Below are 21,667 nucleotides of genomic sequence, written 5' to 3' on the forward strand. Positions count from 1 at the left end.
GACAAAAGAACGAGCAGGAAGAGAAAAGTAAAAGGAGAAAAAAAGGGGTAAGATTTTGGTAAACTTTTATGCTCAGTAAGACTGACAAACATCAAAGTACATCCATGCAACATGGTAACAGTACACATATGAATGCAAAATATTAAACCCATACTGAAAAATTACACTGCTTTCAATCCATGTTGGAATATATACAAGCATAAAACCGTTGCTTTTGGATTCTCAACAGCAATTCCTCCTACAAGATTACAATATCCAAGGCAAGTCTATCGTGGCACAGAGTTCTCTAACCACTCAAAGGGGGCAGAAAAGACTTCATCCACAAAAAGCTATCAGGAAAATGCCTGCAAGTAGACCTTTCTCTCTTCAGCAGTATGCTGCCAAAGGGCAGCCAACACAAGCAGGATCCCAACTGCTCACAAGGAGAAGCCACAGCAAGAAGCTCACCAAGTTCACCAGACGACGAAGACCATCATAGCGGTCAAAGAGCTCCAAGACGGCCCGAAAGGAGAAGCAAATTGAGAAAAACATGGTAGCATGGCAGCATCCTGAGGCATGAGAACACTCCATTAACCACAGAGTATAGTTCACCACATCAGACAGAACATTGTGGGGATGCATGCAAACCTGCAAAAAAAAGAATTTTTTTAAATGTTGGGCAAAAGAACCTTTAAAAGAGATGAAAAATTCCCCAGTGTAGATAGATACCTTTGCAGAATACAATGATCACTCTGATCAAGTCATTCTAAGTTTAATAAGTTTAAACTACAAATGAAATTTTAGAACCCATTCCAAAACCTGAAAGCAACTAAAATTTAGATAAACACTTAAGTTCAACCTATACTTAGTGAGTACCAATATCTGCAAATATGTACATGATTTAATACTCACAATGGCTCTGCGTTCCCATTTAACAGATGAGAAGAGGCTCGAAGAGGTAAGGGTGATAGAAGTGGCTGAGTCTTATACTAAAGTCTACAAGTTCAGTATCTACCCGCTCACTGATTCATTTACATACTCTCTGATGTCCCCTATGAGTCAGACAATAAACTGTAAAGCATTCTCTAAGTCAGCTTGGTACACTTTTCTATATCTTAGCCATAATCAGTTGTGTATACACACAGAAAGATTAGTTTACTATTCTCAAAAGACTGCCTACCCTAACACTGAACTTAGGCAGAAAAAAATAATAAGTTTTTAAAATTACTATCAATCTTACTGAACAATAAGCAAAGATGATTAAAGACGTACCTCAAGAAGCACCTGCCATCTTCACTCTACCAGAAAAGCTATGCCACACAGACAACATTAGAAAAATGGTCCAGGCATAGAAATGACAAGGCATCCCTAGGGATCCCCAAGGGTCTGTTAGTTTTCAAATGGAAACCACTTATACTTTTTTTTTAAATCACTAAATGTAAAAAGAGTTTTAACTGGACTAGAACAGGAGAACCAAATGAGTGAGCCTCTCCAGTCCTGAGAATAGCTGGAATGATTTTACTATCTCCACCAAAAACTATTTGTTAACACACGAAGCATTTATTGTTGATTTTACAATAGATTGACTTAAAAAATGTAAAACATAATTCCACTGAAGGACATCTGGAAAGTGCCTGAAGGATTTATTTTAATGCAACAAAAATAGCAAGAACTAAATAAAGCTCCTAGACCCCAATTCATTTTGCATTTTTCCTGTAGTGTCAGGAAAAAACAGGACCTTTTCAAAACAATTTTAAATTTTTAGAATGCTTTGTGAAGACCAGACATTCGTGCTCCTTGTCCTTTCACTGCAGTTTACTCCTTCGACTACTGGTGTTTTTCTTATCCAAAAGTTATTCTGTGAACATACTCTTTTTAAAGAGACTGTCCCTTCACCCCCCGCCCCCCCACTCCCATACTCCTGAATGGACTAGACTTACTCTTTCCATGGCATCCTGGTTGTAGGACAGGTAATACAAGCACATGGATACACCAGTTGCAGCCATAGAAGGACGAGGAATTTCCAGTAATTTCTGTACTCCACCATGAGCAACAAACTCTGTGGCAAACTTGTTATGGAGCAGGAGAGATGCTAGGTGCTAAACAAAGAAAACAACAGTTACCACAGAACAATTTAGAACAATCGTAAAACCTTTTCACAAAACGTTAAATTAAGCTGCTAAATACAATGAGTTCTCAGAAGCAGACAATGACTCCCTCATCCAAGAACAAAATCAATATCGCTTAAGGGGAAAAAAAGAAAAAAACAAAACTGAAGATTCCATAACATTCCTTTTTTCCCTCCCAACCCCAAAGGCTTTTACAAAGGTGAAGAAAAATAAAAAATATTGCTGTAAGTAATGATATAATCCAACAACCATTTTATTATTACATAGTTTCCCTAAAAGGATTTTTATTAACCTTCCCATTTTAATCCTTTTAATACAATCAGTTCTATGTTCTAGCTGTGGCTCAGTCACTGACTCATCAACTAATGAAGTCCTCAAGTGTGCCTTACTTTAAACTGATCTTCAATATATCCCAAAAGAACAGTCTTCAGCAAATTATCAAAATCAGTAAATTCTTCAAACTAATCAGATTGTATTTTAAATAGCTCTTTAAAAGTTTCTTATATTGTAAGTTTTGTTAACATCCTGTTCAACTCCCACTACCGTTTCTAGATGGACCCGCTCTCCTGGGCAATGAACACGCAGGGAGTTCAGTGCAAGGCACAGGCTGCTGGATGACTCTGCACCCAGGCCAATGTGGACAGGGCTCAGAGAGCTAGAGCGCCCCCTCCTGTTTCCCATGCCAAGGTATCTTCCTGGTAGTGACTCAGACACAAAGTACAGACAACACAGATGGGCAACTACATGATTTGACACCTATACACGGCACCCAAGGTCAATGGCAAAAGCAACAGGTACATACCCTCTTCAGAAGTTCTCTCAACACCCTGACTCAGGTTAATCCTTATAACTGGCATTCAAACATCTTTCCTCATTACTCACTGTCTATTATACAGGCCTCTCCCACATTCCCACTCCATCCTTCCCCCAAGAAGCAGCTAAACCAAGTGTGGTTTCCCTCTAACACCTCATGTGATTTTTCTCATTACCTCATTATCATAAAGTGGCAGAATTCCACTGCTGGGATGGACAGGTGGGGAAATGGAGAAGCAGGTGCAACCTTTACTGAGAACCTTAATTCTATTTGGCTCAACGCTCCCTACAACCCAGCTCACCTTCCTCCTGTGTGCAAAGATTCTGCATGTTTTCTCTCCTTATTTTGTATCTCTATATTAAAATTTACTTTCTCCTGAATTTACTATTTTAACCTGTTTTGTTTCTACTAACTTTGAAACCTGTCCTTTCTCCTGCACAATGAGTCTCCTTCTGAACAAAATGGTACACATATCTTTCTACATTTTTATTTCCCTATAGGAAGAATCTCTTCTGTGATTTTTTCCCCTTGTTCGTCCTTACTTCATTTTCTTTAATCCCTTATAGGAGTTTGCATGGAAACAGTTGAATAATGGCACCCATTATAATTCCCCACATAGAAATAGCAACAGCCCCAATCTCTTCTTCCATTGTGTCCTGTTCAGGACCAGATGCTGCATCTGAAAACAATACCTTTTGGCCACTGGAGACAACTTTGACCTCCACCTTCATCCTACAGTTCAAAGTATAACCATGAGTTTACACACACACACACACACACACACACACAATCCCACACTCAAGGACACAAGTTCCTCCAATGCATGTCTGACCTCCTCCAAATTTAAAATTTCTTGAGGCTGAAAAGTAAACTTCCTCATTTCTATTTCATTTAAATATATTCCGGAACTGTGCTGTCCAATGCAGTCGTCACTGGCCACATGGGCTTATTAAATTAAAATTAAAAACTCAATTCCTCAGTGGTACTAGCCACATTTCAAGTGCCCAACAACCACATCTGGCTAGCAGCCACTGGACTGGACATTTCCATCATCCCAGAAAGTTTTATTAGACAGTGATGCTCTGAAATATTAATAATGGAATTCTGGCTTTAAAAGCCCAGAGTGCATCATCACTTCTAAGTCCTTTCTGGAAACTACCATCTCTAAGGGAGAATAAGATCACTCCCTCCTTGGTGCCTCCATGCTTCTTTCACAACATCTGTAATATTTAAAAGAAATCATAAGTTTACTTGTCTGTTCTCTCTTAAAATAAATCTTACAGGGCAAAGACTTGATTTATTTGTCAACAGTTACCTGTTGGCTAGAACTGTATGATAACTACAGTGTTTATTTATTGGCATCTTTGTATCCCTAGCACCTGAACATAATACCTGGCTCACAGAAAACACTCAAAAAATGTTCACCCAAGAATGAAGGCAGAAACATGGTTGCCAGGTGGTGGAAAAATAAGCAGTTTGGCAAACAGAAAATGGGTAAAGAAATAGCAGTAAAGGATTTCTTAGGTTACAAAGGAGCTAAACATAGTAGGGAAGGTAAGTCTAGCCCATGTGGTCCACATCTATCCATGTAAACTAAGGTAACCGAAATGAAAAGGGGTAAGTTGAATGAGTAACACTGTGACTATCACAGTTCTACCAAACAGGTGACTGCTGAAAAGAGTACCCTTAAAATTACTTAATAAAACGTATAACATGAACAACACTGTAACCACCCTGGAAATCCGAAAGAAAACGAACATTCACAATCTTGCTTATCATAAAGTAACTTGAACAATCCACGGAACACGTTTAGCCCAGCCCAAGCCAGTTGCCATCAAGTTGATTCCCACTCATGGTGACCCCACGTGTGTCAGAGTAGCACTGAGCTCCACAGGGTTTTCAATGGCTGATTTTTTAGAAAAAGACTACCAGGCCTTTCTTTTGAAGTGTCTCTGGGTGGAATCAAACCTCCAACCTTTCAGTTAGCAGCTGAGTGCATTAACCATTTGTACCACCCAGGGACTTAGTCCAACCTAGTGTGTGAGAAAAGCTTTATCAAATCTTATTTTTTGTAAGCTGGTGTTATTTGCGTTAACATTTCAAAAGGAGAGAAACAGAGGCTAAATCCAAGTAATCCAATCATTTAAATAAATGTATGGCTTGGAATTTGAAAAAATAAAATAACTTCATTTTTACATTCTATTCTTAATCTTTATTAATTTTTGCTTGTTATATATCATTCTTTCCTGATGTCTAAATGCTCAGGACATCACTGAAAGTTTGCCTTGCTTGTGCTTTTTTTATTAATTGAAATTTCATTTTAAAACTAAATTCTAGCCTAGTGGTGAAAACTCTGTAACTTCAGTTTTTCAAGAAAAGCCTTATTTCAACAGTTCAGTCCACAAGTATTAAGGGAATTCTTTCATTTTTTAAATGACTATTTGTTGATTGCCTCTCATATGCCAGTCCCTGTTCTAAGCAGTAGAGATTCAAAAAAATTAACCCAAAGTTATATGCAAAGATGTTCACTGCAGTGTTCTTTATAACAAAAACAAGTATACCACAAAAGAAAAATAAGCAAATTATGGAACATCTAATTTGTACGGGATAATTATGTAGAAGCATGTAAACATTCTTATGCTACAAGTAAAATAAAAAATCTGGCTAATAATTATTTTAAAATCATCTGTACCTATGAATAAAGATTAGAATGCAACACAAAAACAAAGTTTTATTTTTATTATATTTTAAGAGGGATTATGATGTTATTTTCTTTAGGGTTCCAAGACTGTTACAATGCTGTTCATGTCATACATTTTCTTAAAAAGTAATTTTAATGACCTCATCTCATTTTAATGACTTCCATCTCACAACTGCTTCATATGCATGCAAAAGCTGGACGATGAATAAGGAAGACCCAAGAAGAACTGACACCTCTGAACTGTGGTCCTGGTGACGAAGACTGAATATACCATGAACTGTCAATAGAATGAATAAACCTGTCTTAGAAGAAGTACATCTAGAATGCTCCTTAGAAGCAAGGATGGCGAGACTACGTTTCACATACTTTGGACATGTTATCAGGAGGGATCAGTCCCTGGAGAAGAACATCATGCTTGGTAAAGTAGAGAGTCAGAGAAAAAGAGGAAGACCCCCAATGAGATGGACTGACACAGTGGCTCATGCATAACAATGATTATGAGGATGGTGCAGAACCAGGCAGTGTTTTGTTCTGTTGTACGAAGGGTCGCTATGAGTTGGAACCAACTCAACGGCACCTAACAACAACAACATCTCAGAATGGTACTTTTTTCCAACAGTCACCTGTTGCCTAGAACTATAAGACAGCCACAGTGTTATTCATCCAACTTATCTCTCTCCATTCACATTATCTTAATTATCATGGATAGGTGTGGACCTCGTGGGATAGACTTACCTGTGGGTAGGCCCCTTGTGACCTAGGAAATCATTTGTCTCTACTGAGTTTCAGTCTGCCTACTATTTCTTTACTTATTTTCTGGTTTATATCTGGTTTGCCTCAGATCATCTAACATCATACAATATGTATATGTTAATTATTAAGAGTTTCAAAAAAAGTGTTGTTGCCTGACACAGGGAATATTTAAAAAGTAGCATGACATAAAAAAAAAAAGGTGCTGTCGAGTTTATTCCAACTCATGGTAACCCTAAAGTAGAACTGTGCTCCACAGGGTTCTCAATGGCTGATTTTTCAGAATCAGAACACCAGGCCTTTCTTCTGAAGCAGACTCCAATCTCCGACCTTTTAGTTAGCAGTCAAATGCGTTAACAGTTCACACCACTAGGGATAAGTGAGGCCAATCCCAGGTTTAGCTCTACTTTCTACCTCAACATTCAGCCCTTTAGGATTGACCCCTAAACTTCTGTGGAGGTACTTGGTAACCTCATCTCTTCTAAGTAAGAATTTTTTGTTTGTTACTATTCTGACTCATCTGGCAATAGAAATACCATGAACAATACAACCCAGAGATGCTATACCAAAACACACAAAATTCTCAGCGACCCAATATTTTTAAGAAGATTACCTTGAGTGCCTCAAAAGTAAGGAGGACATCGTTAGTTTGTTTCAGGTCAATATAGAACATCATCAACTCTCGTGATCCAAGTTGCATGAATATGGGAAGCAACTAGAATGAACACCAAAAACAAGTCTTAAATTTTGGCTTTTTCACATTCCCAATTCCCTTCTATGAGAATATAAGATTAAAGAAATGAGGTACCTCTTCTCTTCCCTTATGAAGATAAACATATGAACACACTCTGATCAAATAGGCTTTATCAGAAGAAACCTATATAAGACTATAGCAGTTTGGAGCAAACACTCTTCTGTACTAGAGTTAAGAACACAATCAATGTATAAAATGCTACCATAAAGTACCCCAGAAATAAAACACAATAGTCTCAAAGTGTGAAAAGTACTCTTCTCAAGAAGCTTACCTCCTGGTATTCTCCTAGAGGGGTCAAATACTGGAGAATGAGCCGCTGCTCAATAGCAGGAGTCATAGGGTAAAGGGTATAATTGGTGCCAATCACCCAGGGAGACATTTCTGACCAGCTGCTATTAGACAACTCAACAAACATGCGATCTGGATCAGAAGATGAGAAACCCAACTTTTGCTTGGCTTTTCTAAAGCTCTCTCTGTCTCCCTGTTTTGCTGACTTGTTTTTCCTCAATCCTCCTTCCTCAGGTTTGGTTGCTGAGTTCACTCTGCTACTGGTCTTGTGGCTTGAATCAAGATGAAAAGAGATCTCCATGTCTCCGGAGGCTTCCTCTTGTTCACCATCCACTACATCTACTGCCATGTCTCCATAGTCCATATCCACAGCTTCTTCATCCAGAGGCAAAAGGGGTTCAGAGGAGAGCTTTCGCGGGCTAGGACGCTTGTTTTCTTGCCGCAAAGCCACTTCCTGAAGCTGTAGTTCCCTCAGTCTTCGAAGCACTATTGCCACCTATCAACAGATACTAGAGTAAGAGGGGTTGTCTTTTCTGCATCTTAATTTAAATGATTCTTAATAAATAGTTCTCATTTCCACTTAAGGAGAGCTGAGTATTCATAAACTTAGCCCAATGCCTGGTAATAGTAAGAATGTGATAAATATATTGACTTGATTCCTACAGCTTGATGAAATATGTAAGGCTGAAAGTCTTGTTCCCCATAAAAGTCTCCAGAGACTCCAAAGCAGAAGATTTGCACGTATAAACACCATTTACAACTAATCTGTTTAGACTAAGCTGGGCTATATCATCATACCTGAAGAGGGAGACGTTAGCTATAACCATGATTTTTAAAAACATCTCTGAAAGCCAAACAAGAAGATTTCTCAAACTTGTATATGTTGTAACTTGTATTTTGTTAGGTATTATCATCTATATTGTATATAATTATATAATCTATTTTTCAAGTACACCATTTATTTTTAGCTTTTTCTTTTAAGTACTTACTTTAGAGCCAACCTTGAAAGGTGGTGTTGTGCTTATTTTTAAGAATAGAAAGAGATTATGTCCATAATTTACTTTGAACATCATCCAAATAAAAAAAAGATGGAAAGGCAGCCAGATAGAAGGAAAGGCCGAAGGATGGATATGTAATAAAATAAGTATACTAAAAAGTTCATGATCAATTTAAGTGATGTACATAGAGATGTTCACTGTAAAATTCTTTTCAACTTCCCTATATGTTTGAAAATTTTTATAATACAAATGTTACAGGGGAAGGGAGAGAATGGGACACAGGGTACAATACTATTCTTTATCTGACACAAATCATCATGATCCCTGGCAAGATGAAAAACAGATATTTTTAAATTAAAAAAAAGTAAAAACAAAACTCTTATGAAAATCCTGAAATGTTAAAATTATAGCTATGCTCCAGTAGCATCTACCTTGATTCAGCTCAGTCAGGTAACAAGAAAGAACCTGTGAATATTCTCCCAGGCTATGCAAAGTGTCGTTCTAACATGGTCCTTACCAGCTGTGAATTTTCATCCCTGTAATTGGCAGCAATGTCTTGATTTTCCATAGCACCTCCTAATAGTCCAGTAGAATATGTCCTCAATGGTTGATCAGCCTCTCGGGCCCATTTGAAAAGATTTTCGACAATTCCTTCCTGTAATAAAGGAAATGAAATAGTACAATTCAGAAAAAGTCCCTTTTTTACAATTAAGTCTTATAAAAAATTGTTTGATAAAATATCTCAACACTGCTCATAATAAAAAATGCAAGCAAACTAAACGTCCAGTAGTAGATAGTCTAGTCTGTGAACATGCAACAGAATCCTATTTAAAGCTAGAGATTAGCAATCACCAGAATACAGTCCTACTTTAAATGTTAGGAGCCCTAATAGTGCAGTGGTTAAGAGCCTGGCTGCTAATCAAAAGGTCAGCAGTTCGAATCCACCAGCTACTCCTTGGAAACCCTATGGGGCAGCTGTACTCTGTTCCATAGGGTCACTATAAGTTGGAATCAACTCGACAGCAACGAGTTTGGTTTGGTTTTTGGGTTTAGATGTTAAGACCCAAAAGGTTCCATGGCCAACTGGAGAGCACAAAAAATTCTATATCCCTCTCGGAAGTTCACAATGCAGTTAACATTAATGCTCTGAGAAGTCCTCTTTCAAAGAAGTATTTAACTCCACAACATAGCCCAAACTTATTTTTAATTAATTTTTATTATGAAATATAATACATCTAAACATGTATGGTCCAGTCAAAGAAAATATAAATCACCTACAACCCATCACCCAACTTAAGAAATAGAAATCTCCCACATGCCCCCCGCAACCGCCACCACCTGCCTCCTCCTTCCCCAAAAGGTTCCTATATTCCTGAATGTTAACAATTTTCTTGTTAAACTACTGTTAAGTGTTATATGTTTTTAACTGTATAAATTGAGTGATATTGTACATATTTTTCTGCAACTTGTTTTTTTATTGTTGCATGTAGTTGCCACACTTAAACAGCACTCAACATAAAACAGGCTTTATAAATATTATTTACTCCTCGTAACAATTTACACGATTGGGTTAAAAAAAAACAAAACCTCAAATTCACTGCCTTTGAGTCAATTCCAACTCATGGCAACCCATGTGTGTCAGAGTAGGACTTTGCTCCTTAGGGTTTTCAATGGCTGTAATCTTAAAGAAGTAGGTAGCCAGATCTTTCTTCCATGGTGCCACTGGGTGGATATGAACCATCAACCTTTCAGTTAAGAGTCAAGCACACACCACTTGTGCCACCCAGGGATCTTATATGACTGGGTAGGTACTATTATTTGCAGTTGAGGAAACTGAGGCACAATGAGGTTAAGTAACTTATCCAAGGTCACAAAACTAGTTAAGTGGCAGAGCAGGGGTCTGACTCCAAGCAGTCTACCTCAAGATGCTGTTCACTGAACTGGTTCCCTGGAGTCATCTTCAGATCAAACAGTAGCTTAGTCAGCAGTTTAGTGGAGACAGCTGGCCTTAGGTATTGGGTTCTTTTGGAAAATTATCTATGTATAGCCAGCCTTGAGAAGCAGTAACTCCAGGATCTGACTGGAGGCTGTTTTAGGATATGCTGCATGTTCTTGGTGACTGTTTCTGTAACCTGCCCTGTGCTTTGATGCTATCTGTTGATAAATTAATATAGCAATGGCCTATATAACCCAAGTTCATAGTGACTTCTTGATATGTTTGAGTGACACCACCCAATTTGAATTGTATCTACTCACAATAAACATACTGTTACATTAAAAAAAAAAAGATGCTCTTCACCTCCAAACCCTGCTGCCACTATTTTGTTGGCTTATCCAAAGATCAGCTTGCAAACCATTCTTGTGCAAGAATGTCTCTAGGGTAGATAAGGGAAACAGAACTGCTAAACTGTAGGATATGTTCATTCTCAGCTTTACTAGATGAGGCCACACTATTTTCCAAAGTGATTGCAACAATGCACATTTTTACCAACAGTGAATAAAAGTTCACATTTTCCCACATCTCTGCCGACAATAGACCACTATCAGACTTTTAATTTTTTGCAGTCTCGGTGCAAAAATGGTACTTCATCTAATTTGAATTTGTTTACTAATGAGGTTCAGCATTTACGTGTTTGTTGACCATTCTCACTTCCGTGAAACACTCATGTCTTTTGCCAGGGTCTTTACGTGGATGTAAGTTCTCAATTTTTATGTAACCATATTTAACAATTTTTTTTTATAGTTTGTATATTTTATGTCTTAATAAATTCTTTCTAGAGTCATGGAGACATTCTCTTTTATATTTCAAACTTTTTTAAATTACCACCTGAAGAACACATTTTAAACTATAAAGAATCAAGACAATCTCAAAGAGAAACATGTTAAAGCAGATGAGTAAATTTGTAACAGTCCTGATCTGACCGGATTAAAAGCTTACACTGATCAACTTAACACTATGAAAAACCTTGTACATAAACAATATTCAGATAAAGCACTCAGTTCTATGGCATACTTAACATAATGAAGAAACTACACAGCCAAATAATTTTAAATAAAATATCTGAAGCTTAAATATCTCTGAAAGTACAAGTCAGCAACTTTTTAAAACTAGAATAAAATCAATTTAGCGAATCGCAACCAGTTCTAAAATAAAAATGAAATATATAATATCAGAATGCACCACACAAGTCTGTTTCAAGCAACTTTTTTTTCCATACACATAACATGTGGACTGGGTTGCAAATACAAAAATATAAGATGTTACTCTGGTTCACAGAGTTTGAGCACCACTGCTCTAAAGCAATGAGTCTTAACCCTAGCTTTGGGAAACACCAGTTGACCAACCTGTCCAGAAACAATGATTTCTGCCTCATTAATTTAAAATTCTTTTTTAAAGATGAAAATATTGATTTATATTTAAAAAACTGCCATAGGACACTTCTGAAGAGTAAAGATTATCATGGAATCCAATGCTAAGGTATCACATTGCCAATAAGGTTTGTAACCTGTGCTCTATGATATTACATTCAAGGCAATTTTATTTCCAATCTCATACACGATTATCCTTGAATAAGGCACTATCTCCCACCTTACTTCATTAATACAAGTTAGGCTGTCTGTCAACTACTGACTTCAAAAAGACTTAACATCATTATGAAATAACAGAATTGTTCTTACAGAAAGCTTTATTATTCAAAATATCCCTTAGTGTTTCCTGACTTCCAAAGGGAATTCACTTTGTTCCAGATATACAAAGATGAAACTATAAAGAATCGGAGATTGTTCTCCTACAATGACAACTAGGAAATTGTCACAAAGCACAGTGAAGTCATTTGTAGCCTTCCATAAACCTTGTGTATACAAACACACTGCTATAAATGCTTCTTTTATCGTCATGATTTTCACGAGTCATATTAAAACATTTTTGACAAGGATATAGATTTTGGCTCCCACAGTGATATCTAATTGGAGATTTTAAAATTTACCCTGCATTTAATACTACAAATTACAGCATCAATTACAGTGTTATTCTCTAAAATACTTCACATGGTACAATTCAATGACAAAAATTAATGTGAATTTAATTAAAAGTTAAATAAAAATCTATTTCCAGATCTTTCATTTGGTTCATAAACTATACTAAGACTTCCAGAATGTTTCCAAAGACTAAATTTTTATTATCTTTAAAAATAGAGTTGTGTCGCATACCCAATTCACACTGAAAAAAATCTTAAAGCTAAGAGACAAAATATTTATATTACTTCTAAAATAGAGCAATTTATTTTTGGCCATTGAAATATACACACACAGTCACTATCAAACTATTTTTTTCTTGTCTTCGTTCCACTTATTATTTGAAATTATTAATGTACTTGTGTCTGCCTCCCGCCAAATACATATTTAAACATAAGCCCTCATTTTGCTGACAAAATATTCCCAGCATCTAGCACTGAACATAGCACAAAACAGGTCTTCAAATATTAGCTGAGTATTAAGTATCAGCAAAAATAGAATGGGTTTCTTCAAAGAGTAGAAAGTCCTTCATCACAGGGAAAGATCACGCAAGTCTGGATGAGATCATAAACCCATCTAAAAACCTATGTGTAAAAATGGCAGCACAGGCATCAGAACTCCTCATCTAACTTCACAAGGGAGGAGGAGAATTATTATTAGCATCAACAGCCCAAGGCTGGTTCCTATGAGGTAGAGGTCAGACATACCTCTCCCCTCTAACCTTTTTACCAATTCTAACACTGGTCATCCCTCCCATGGCACTCTCTTACTTCTCTGCCAGGTTTGATAATTCATTGCAATGGCCACGCAGAACTCACAGACCCCACTCACAGTTATGGAGTTTATAAGGGAAGTCAACAGGTTACAATTCAGGATCAGGAACGACTCAGGATACAGTTCTTTGATCAGGAGAGCCTCCTGTCCGCCGTGCCCACAGGCAAGCCTCTCTCTGGCCCTCGGCCCCTCTGCCCTGCTCGGGCAAGTGTTACAAAGCTCTTTAGCTCTCCAGTAAGTGCCCAGGGTCACCCCACTCTACCAATAAGCCTCAGCCCAAAGGTGTTCAGCTCTCTTGCTCCGTGGATCGGCAAGCCCATCTCCCTGACAAGTGCTCAGAGGTACCCCACTCCACCAGGAAGCCTTCTGCCCGAAGGCGCTCAGCCTTCTCACTCCGTGGGTCGGCACACCCACTGTAACCGCCTGGCTCCAGGACTAGGAGGCCCAGTAGCCATCTAGCGTCAGTATCCTGGTTCTGCTGCCGTGGTTTCTCTGCCACTGATTCTCATTGTCTCCAGTGTTACAGCTCTCTCTGTCTCTTGGGTCTGGGTCTAGGAGGTTCTCAGTGAAGGGACCCCGGGTTCAAAGGACATGCTCTGCTCCCAACTCTTCCTCTTGGTAGTAGTGAGGTTCCCCCAGCCACCTCTGGGATGGCTCATTTTAAGCCTAGTGGGATGGCAAAACTGACCAATCCCTTGTTAGGGTTCCATACACCTTATTTGCATGGTCCTGCCCCCCCCCCCCAAAGGTGCCACACACCTTATTTGTATTATTAGCAAGCTGCCCAATCCCCCTGGTGGGCCACAAGCACATTATTTGCATAGTTTCACCCAATCTTTTGGTGTGATTAACAAGACCATGGCTAGAAAGGCCACATAAAAGCGATCCATCGCACCACGATATAATTCTAAGATTTTTAAAAATACTATAGCATCCAAGCAGAAACTATTCATTAAAACAGTTATTTTTTACATTTTCTTATTGCTTGTCTGGATTTCTTAAATTTCTATAATATAGATTACTACTGTAATAAGAAAAAAACTACAATTTGATAACAAAGAAAAATCAAACAGTTGCCCATTCAATTAGAAAGTAAAATGATGACTATTCTTTTTAGTAAGTACCTTTTCTTGAAAGACAACAGCAGTTTCCAGCCCTGGCATGATGTCCAGTAGGAGTCTACAAGCCGCAGTATTTAAAGGGGGCTCTCTGCTTGTCATCACATATGCATTCACCAACTGTACAGAGAAAGAGGAACACTTTTGATCTGAAATCCAATCTAGTCAAATTAATGAAGTCTAATAAATCTTTAATACAGTCCCACTGCTTTCTTAAAGAGTTATTAGAGAAGACTGCACTTCACAATTACTAATTAAACCTTTACTGTAAATATTTATGATCCTGCTGAGCCATGATAATATCATACATTAATTTTTTCTTCAGCCTTAAAGCCAAATCCTCCCAAAACAACAACTCAGCAACCACTGAAATTAAAAACTCTAATAAGGACATCACAAAAAAGTCACCCTGCATCCCTGCATACACTTTTTCAGAAGGATTCAAAAAGATCAGACCCAGATTCCTGACACTGGTTAATAAAAAAAACCTCAAATTATGTGTTTTTTTTTAAAATCGCAGAAAAATAGAATAATAAAACTTTCCTTTTGGCACTCATCTAATATTTGCTGACTCTCTCTATAAGTAGCACTATATTCTGCAACTGGTATACAGCAGTGAATGACACAGAAGAATACTTTAACAGAGGGGACAATTGAGAAAACAGATATCATAAGTTCAGTGTGCATGGAAGCCCCCAGGAGGCCACACAACCCCCTGCAGAGGAAACGGAGAAGGCTTTAGAGAGGAAGAGATTCCAAGCTAGAAGTAAAGGACAAGTAGGGAGTAGCTAAGGAGGAGTGGGAAGGAGGGGAAGGTCAAAGAACAAGAACTGAAGCCAGAGAGAAGAAAGGCCAGAGAAAAATCAGTTTACATGCCAACCTAAGGAACTTAAATCCTGAGGACAATGGGACATCATTAACAGATTTTAAGCAAGAGAGTGCCACGATCGGTTTTTGCATTTTAGAAAGCTTTCTGGGATATTAAGTGAAGACTGCATTGGAGGCAGACAAGACAGGAGGAAAAAAAACCAGCTAAAAGGCCCCAGTAACCAGGTGAAAAATGGTAGTGGCTAAATTAAGGTCTAACAACAAGAAGAGAGAATAGAGTGATTTATGAAGTTTGGGGGGGGCCGGGGTGTGAATTATAAGACCTGTAAGTTTACTGAATGAGAGAACACAAAGGAGTAAAGGACAACTTCTAGCTGGCTAGATGAGGACATCGTTACAGAGCTAGAGAACAAGAGAGGGAGATCTGCGGGCCAACAATGAGCTCATTGTAGACACGTGGAATTCAAGGTGCCTGTCGGGGATATCCAGGTGGGAGTGTCTAGAAGGCAGCTAGTGGTGATCTGAGGCTAAAAAGATACATCTATGATAGAGGAAAAAAAACTGAGAGTCAATACAAAACAGATGATAATAACAGCTAATATCTACTGAGCCCTCGTTACGTGCCAGGCTCTGTGCTAAGCACTTCCCATGCTTAATTCCATTCAACAATTACAAAAACATTTTGAGTTAAGTACTATTTTCCTCATTTCACATGTGACAAAAATAAGGCTCGGGGAGGCTTAAGTTACTTCCCCAAAAATCAAACTGTCAGTGAAACAGCAGAGTTAAACACAAAACAATGGACCCCAAAAAGCCCATGCTCTCAACCACCATGCCATTCTGCCTCCAAAAACAAATCAACAGTCACCATTTATTGAGCAATCATTATGTTCAGGAGCTGCTGAGTGCTATATATATATAAATTACATATATATATATTTTCTTATAATTTATTCCTCACAATAGCCCTAGGCATCTTTCTATCCCTCCGCTTGCCCAATACACACACCACACAGTGTCCGAACAGAATCATGTCATATGTATCACTTTTATTTTTTCATTTGGGAACTCGAAGGGATTCCTATATTCCCAGACTCAAAACATTCCTGCCCAAGAATGAGCGAAGATGCCTTGGGAGCCCTTGCCAATTTTCAACTAAAAGTACACAGCAAAAAGAAAACACTTTGGCCACAAGCAGGACTTTGGCAAGAAAGAAGCCCATGATTACTTTTATTTCAATTAAACCAACACCTAACAAAAAATCTACCCACTCTACTCCCAACTTTGCCAAGGCCTTAGGAGAAAGTAAACTATTTACAAAAGACAATAAAGGTACAGCATCTGCTGATGATAATCTCTGAAGATAAGAAGAAAACCTACTGCATTCATGAAATCATCATTCTTGAAGAGTATTCTCAGCAAGTGGCCCAGCATACACTCTGGATCAGCTCGACCTACCAAAAGAGGGGAAGAACAAACAAAGGAATGAGTAAGTCACCCCAGTCAAGCAATAGAAAAACCTCAAGACTTGGAAAGACACCTAGGTTGTTATCAGTACTATTAAAATGCCAGCAAAAATAAACAGGAACAAAGAACAGAAACTTTTAATGAATTAGATTTCACAAGAAGCATTCTTTAACATTAAAAGTTGCAATATAAAAACTGCTCTCTAACTTTCCCATCACCCAGTATATTGCCCATACAGCGATGCTGAATTAAATGAGCACTGAACCCAGACTAACATCACCAAGGGTCTACAAGGTCTGCAAAAGAATCACAAAAAAGCCGAAGAAACAGAAAAACTCTGACTTCCCAGCCAAACAGAGAAGGGCAGGAAGCATGCTTCCTTTGATGGGTGGCCTGGAGAAGACAGGCTCTGAGTCCAATCTCTCCTTCAGCTACAATGACAGTAACAGCAGAGATGCATCCTCAAACCTGCAAGAAGATCCCACGTAGGGGGAAAATTCCACTAAGCAATCACCAACCCTGAAGATACAGTAACCTTGACCATCTTAACTCCTAGGCTCCTGGGGAAAGAAAGGAGGCCAGGGATCCAGGATCTACTCATTGTACAATAAAACGAATGGTTAATGATTGGAGAATTATTAGTATGATTTTAAAGAGATACCACCTATCTTACTGAATTTCCTTTCAGAGCATTAGAGTGGCAAATTTAGTCAAAGGATACAACTTAGGATGAAGAAAAAATGTGAGCTGCTGATAGAAGTTTTTACCATGCTGTAATTAGTATGCCAAAGAAACTAACAAAAAGTAGAGTTAGAAGAATGGGATCATAAAAATAAACCAGGACCTTAGATTACCTTCACAGTTTCATAAATGATTAAACTGAGGCCCTATTTTACTAATGGAAAGTATGCCAATGGCAAGTACTGCTTAACGTAAGAGGTAAGGAGGTAAACAAATCGTTTTTAAATCTCTACTGAGAAAAGGCTATCATTCTAAGTCTCTCCCTTCTTCCTCATTTCCATTTCATCCTTTCCAAGGCAACATCACTAAGCATAATCATCTCCCTTTTAATTCTTTCCGTGGGTTCCGCATTTCTTTTTCACATTCACTTTTGTACTTCCTTCATGCTCTGACTGCCCTTACTGAAGATGTGGGCTAAACAGGTAAATATTCCTCTGAGGTCATAAACAGGAATGTCTAGGACAAAAGCAGCAGCTAACATCACATAAACTATTAGACACTCAACTTGAAATGTTCAGCTTACTTATATTTGAAAACAAAAGTCCAAGAAATAGAAATAAAGCCTGGAACATTCAGGTGAGTACACAACATTCTTATTTTTATAATTCCCACTCATTCTGATTATCGACACACAAAATTTGAGACTCCTCTCTCCACAAAGGACTGCTTTTAGAGAGTTTATATGCATCACGGTTCTATACATGACTTAAGCTCTGACACTGGTATCTACCTTTTTGTTGTTGTTAGGTGCCGTTGAGTCGGTTCCGACTCATAGCGACCCTATAGGACAGAGTAGAACTGCCCCATAGGGTTTCCAAGGAGCAGCTGGTGGATTGAACTGCTGACCTTTTAGTTAGCAGCTGAGCTCTTAACCACTACGCCACCAGGGCTCCAATTTACCTTGTTGTTGTTGTTAGGTGCCGTCAAGTCGGTTCCGACTCATAGCGACCCTATGTACAAAAGAACGAGACACTGCCGGGTCCTGCGCCATCCTCACAATCGTTGTTATGCTTGAGCTCAATCTACCTTAGAGAGAACATAAAATGGCAAAGTCTCAAGTCCCACATAGTCCTGTATTATATCAAATTCTATGCCTAAGAAGGCTGGGCTGTCATGGCTCTTATTAAATTAGCTCAAAATGATACCAAATTAACATGAGATGACATATGTTAGCTGTTGAGACACGAAAGCAGACATCAAGAAGTCTGTTTATTATTCCAGGTTCCAAGTGCCAACTCAATGACTAAAAGCAAGCCACTTAATGCATTCTCGACTAAATTTCCCCATCAGTAAAATAAGGGCAATTATCATTGCCTGAAAGACGAAAGCACAGAGGAAAACACCTTTATGGTTTAAAAAAATCAGAACAGGAGAACATTCTTCTCTTTTCAAGTCTTTGTATTTTTATTTACACCACTGAGTCAACTAAGGTCTTTTTTACCAGTTGCCATTGAGCTGACTCTGACTCTTCTAAGGCACATCTAATTAATTTAGTTCCTCTAAGTCAGGTCTGTTCTATTTGAGCTGTAAATATTTCAAATTTCCGTGAGTTTATTTTTCCTCATTGCCCCCACCTTGGACAATATTTTAACAAATACCTTAAAACTTACCATAAAAAGATACTATTTCAATTGAAAAATACTCCTTTTAGCAATTTACTTTTGAAAGAAAAAAAAACAGATCCCAGCTTAAGAGAACACAAGTCTTACCAGGATGTCGATCATCAAATGGGTCTGGATCTCCCTTACGATATTCTTCAGTTTCTTTTTCAATCAATTCAGACATCCTAGCACAAAGGGAAGAAAGGACAACTCTGGACAAGCATACAAAAAAATGCAACATCACCTACAACAGTCAATTCACAAGTATAAAATAAAAGCAAAGAGGTAAGGAAAGGGTATTTTCCCGATAAACAGAGAGCTAAGAAACCATCTCGTAAAACAATTTCCACTCTCAATCCCATTCTTCTCATTACCTTCCCTGCCTCAAAAACAGCACCAACATCCCCTCACAGGCTCAAGCCAAAAACTTAGGAGTCATCATTAAAACCTTGCTTTTCTCCTCATTCCCCACAACATTTTCTATTAGCTCTACCCACAAAATACCTCCTAACCCACATCACTTCTTGACTATTCCTATCCTTTTTCAGACTACCATCACCAATTACCTGGACTACTGGTCTCCTTGCTTCCTGCTTCCGTGCTTGACCTGACACAATTCACTCTCCGACTTCAATGACTTACCACAGTAACGAATTAAATCCAAGTATTACTATGAGCTACAAGGCCCTAGTAATTTGGCTTCTGTCTGCTCCTCTGACCACTTCTTTCACCTCTCCATCCCTCCTTCATTAAGCTTTTCACCTCTCCATCCCTCCTTCATTAAGCTTCAGTCACAGCCTTCTCTGCTCTTCAAACAGCCCAAGTGCATTCCTGCTTCAGGGCCTTTCTGTGTGCTGTTATCTCGGCCTGTAATGTTCTCCCCACAGCTAGGCCTTCTGCCAACTCACTCTCTGGCTTATTATCCTGGTTGCTCTCTATCTACACAGAGGGTTGGTTGGTTGGTTGTTTTTGGTGGTTTTCTTGAGAGCACTTACCAATATTTGATATTACTGTATTAATTTGCTTACTTGTTCACTGTTCTCCCCCCACCCCCACTGGAAAACAAGCTCCACGAGGGCAAAGACCTAGTCTGCCTTGTTTATGGATGTATCCCCAGCACCTAGGAAAGGGTGTGGCATACAGAAAATGCTCAATAAAGATGCTTAATAAATAAAAGCACAGGCTCACCAAAACTGTAATGGTATCTTTGACATTTCCTCTTAATATAGAAATACTGAAACAATACAAAAAAAAAAAAGTTTTTTTGCCTTCTTTAGAGGCAACACACTCACACAGAGAGCACTTAACTACCAAGGATAAAAGCAGAGATGAGGCAGAAGGACAGAAAGCAACCCTAGCAGGGAGAAGGAGAAAGGAGAAAAACACCAAAAACAAACAAATAACCCTCTATGTCAGAAAGTGTGGCCCAAACAGAAAGAAAGCAACAACCTATGTTAAGTATGAAGGCTGTCCTATCCCTCCATAAAGAGTCATCTGTTTGACAGAGCATACTGATACAAAGGATGTTGTTAGCTGCCATCAAGTTGATTCTGACTCTCGGCAACCCCAAGTGTGCAAAGTAGAACTGCACTACATAGGGTTTTTAAGGCTGTCATCTTCCGGAAGCAGATCACCAAGCCTGTCTTCTGAGGCCCCTCTGGGTGGGTTTAAGCTGTCAACCCTTTGGTTAGTAGTCCAGTGCTTAAACATTTGTCCTACCCAGGGACTCCCTGTACCAGATATCAGCACCCATCTTTTATTTTATTGACTTTGATAAGCAAGCTAAAAAAAAAAAAAAAAAATGGAAGAAAGTAAGGTACAAGTTTGTTTCATCTCAGAACTTAATTGCAGATCATAAACAAGCACAAACAACTGTAAAACACTCTCACTCTGCCAAGACAATGGTTCTAACTAGGTTCATCAAGTACTGCCTGGCCTCAAAACACTACATTCACCTATACTCAGCCCAAGAATCTCAATGGTGTCTTAATGAAGGTATGTTTCAATACTTTCACTTTCTCCTCTGACTCTCTCCTAGCCTCTACCTGTTAAACCCGTGTCATGGACTGAATTGTGTCCCCCCAAAATGTGTGTCAACTTAGCTAGACCATGATTCCCAGTACTGTGTGACTGTCTACCATTCTGTCATCTCATATGATTTTTCTAAGTGTTGTAAATCCTACATCTATGATGTTAATGAGGCAGGACTCAATCTGCAAGATTAGGTTTTGTCTTAAGTCAATCTCTTTTGAGATATAAAACAAAAAAGTGAGAAAAGACAGGGGGACCTCATACCATCAAGAAAGCAGCACTGGGAGCAGAGCACATACTTTGGACCCAGGGTCCCTGCACCTAAGAAGCCCCTAGACCAGGTAAGATTGATGACAAGGACCTTCCCCCAGAGCCGACAGAGAGAGAAAGCCCTTCCCTGGAGCTGGCGCCCTGAATTTGGACTTCTAGCTTACTAGACTGTCAGAGAATAAATTTCTCTTTGTTAAAGCCATCCACTTGTGGTATTTCTGTTATAGGAGCACTAGATAACTAAGACAACCAGTTATGCCGTCGAGTCAATTCTGACTCACAGTGGACCCTTTAGGACAGAATGTAACTGCTCCATAGGGTCTCCAAGGTTGTAAATCTTTCCAGAAACAGACTACCACATCTTTTTCCCATGGGGCAGCTGGTGGTTTGAACCACCAACCTTTAGGTTG

The 21,667-nt window shown here is 38.7% G+C and overlaps 1 protein-coding gene across 7 annotated transcripts in view; it reads right to left on the reverse strand.

Moving 5' to 3' along the window:
• Nucleotides 1–21,667, reverse strand: part of DCAF1 (DDB1 and CUL4 associated factor 1) — an 83,762-nt gene that overhangs the window by 35,212 nt on the left and 26,883 nt on the right. For 5 of the 7 annotated variants that reach the window (XR_002823240.1, XM_012560109.2, XM_023727078.1 and 2 more), the window contains 8 exons: nucleotides 19,065–19,141; nucleotides 16,528–16,601; nucleotides 14,326–14,439; nucleotides 8,931–9,068; nucleotides 7,399–7,911; nucleotides 6,987–7,088; nucleotides 1,920–2,078; nucleotides 448–627 (listed from right to left, as the gene is read on the reverse strand). Coding sequence is in view for 6 of the 7 variants with exons in the window: in XM_012560109.2 (XP_012415563.1) it covers nucleotides 448–627; nucleotides 1,920–2,078; nucleotides 6,987–7,088; nucleotides 7,399–7,911; nucleotides 8,931–9,068; nucleotides 14,326–14,439; nucleotides 16,528–16,601; nucleotides 19,065–19,141 (1,357 nt within the window). In the remaining variant the exon portion in view is untranslated. Of the gene's footprint in view, nucleotides 1–447; nucleotides 628–1,919; nucleotides 5,901–6,986; nucleotides 7,089–7,398; nucleotides 7,912–8,930; nucleotides 9,069–14,325; nucleotides 14,440–16,527; nucleotides 16,602–19,064; nucleotides 19,142–21,667 lie in introns of those variants that run through there. The other 2 variants (XM_023727099.1, XM_023727104.1) reach the window with 2 other exon arrangements.

This window comes from Trichechus manatus, unplaced genomic scaffold (genome assembly GCF_000243295.1).
Source record: "Trichechus manatus latirostris isolate Lorelei unplaced genomic scaffold, TriManLat1.0 scaffold00001, whole genome shotgun sequence".
NCBI classification, from domain to species: domain Eukaryota; kingdom Metazoa; phylum Chordata; class Mammalia; order Sirenia; family Trichechidae; genus Trichechus; species Trichechus manatus.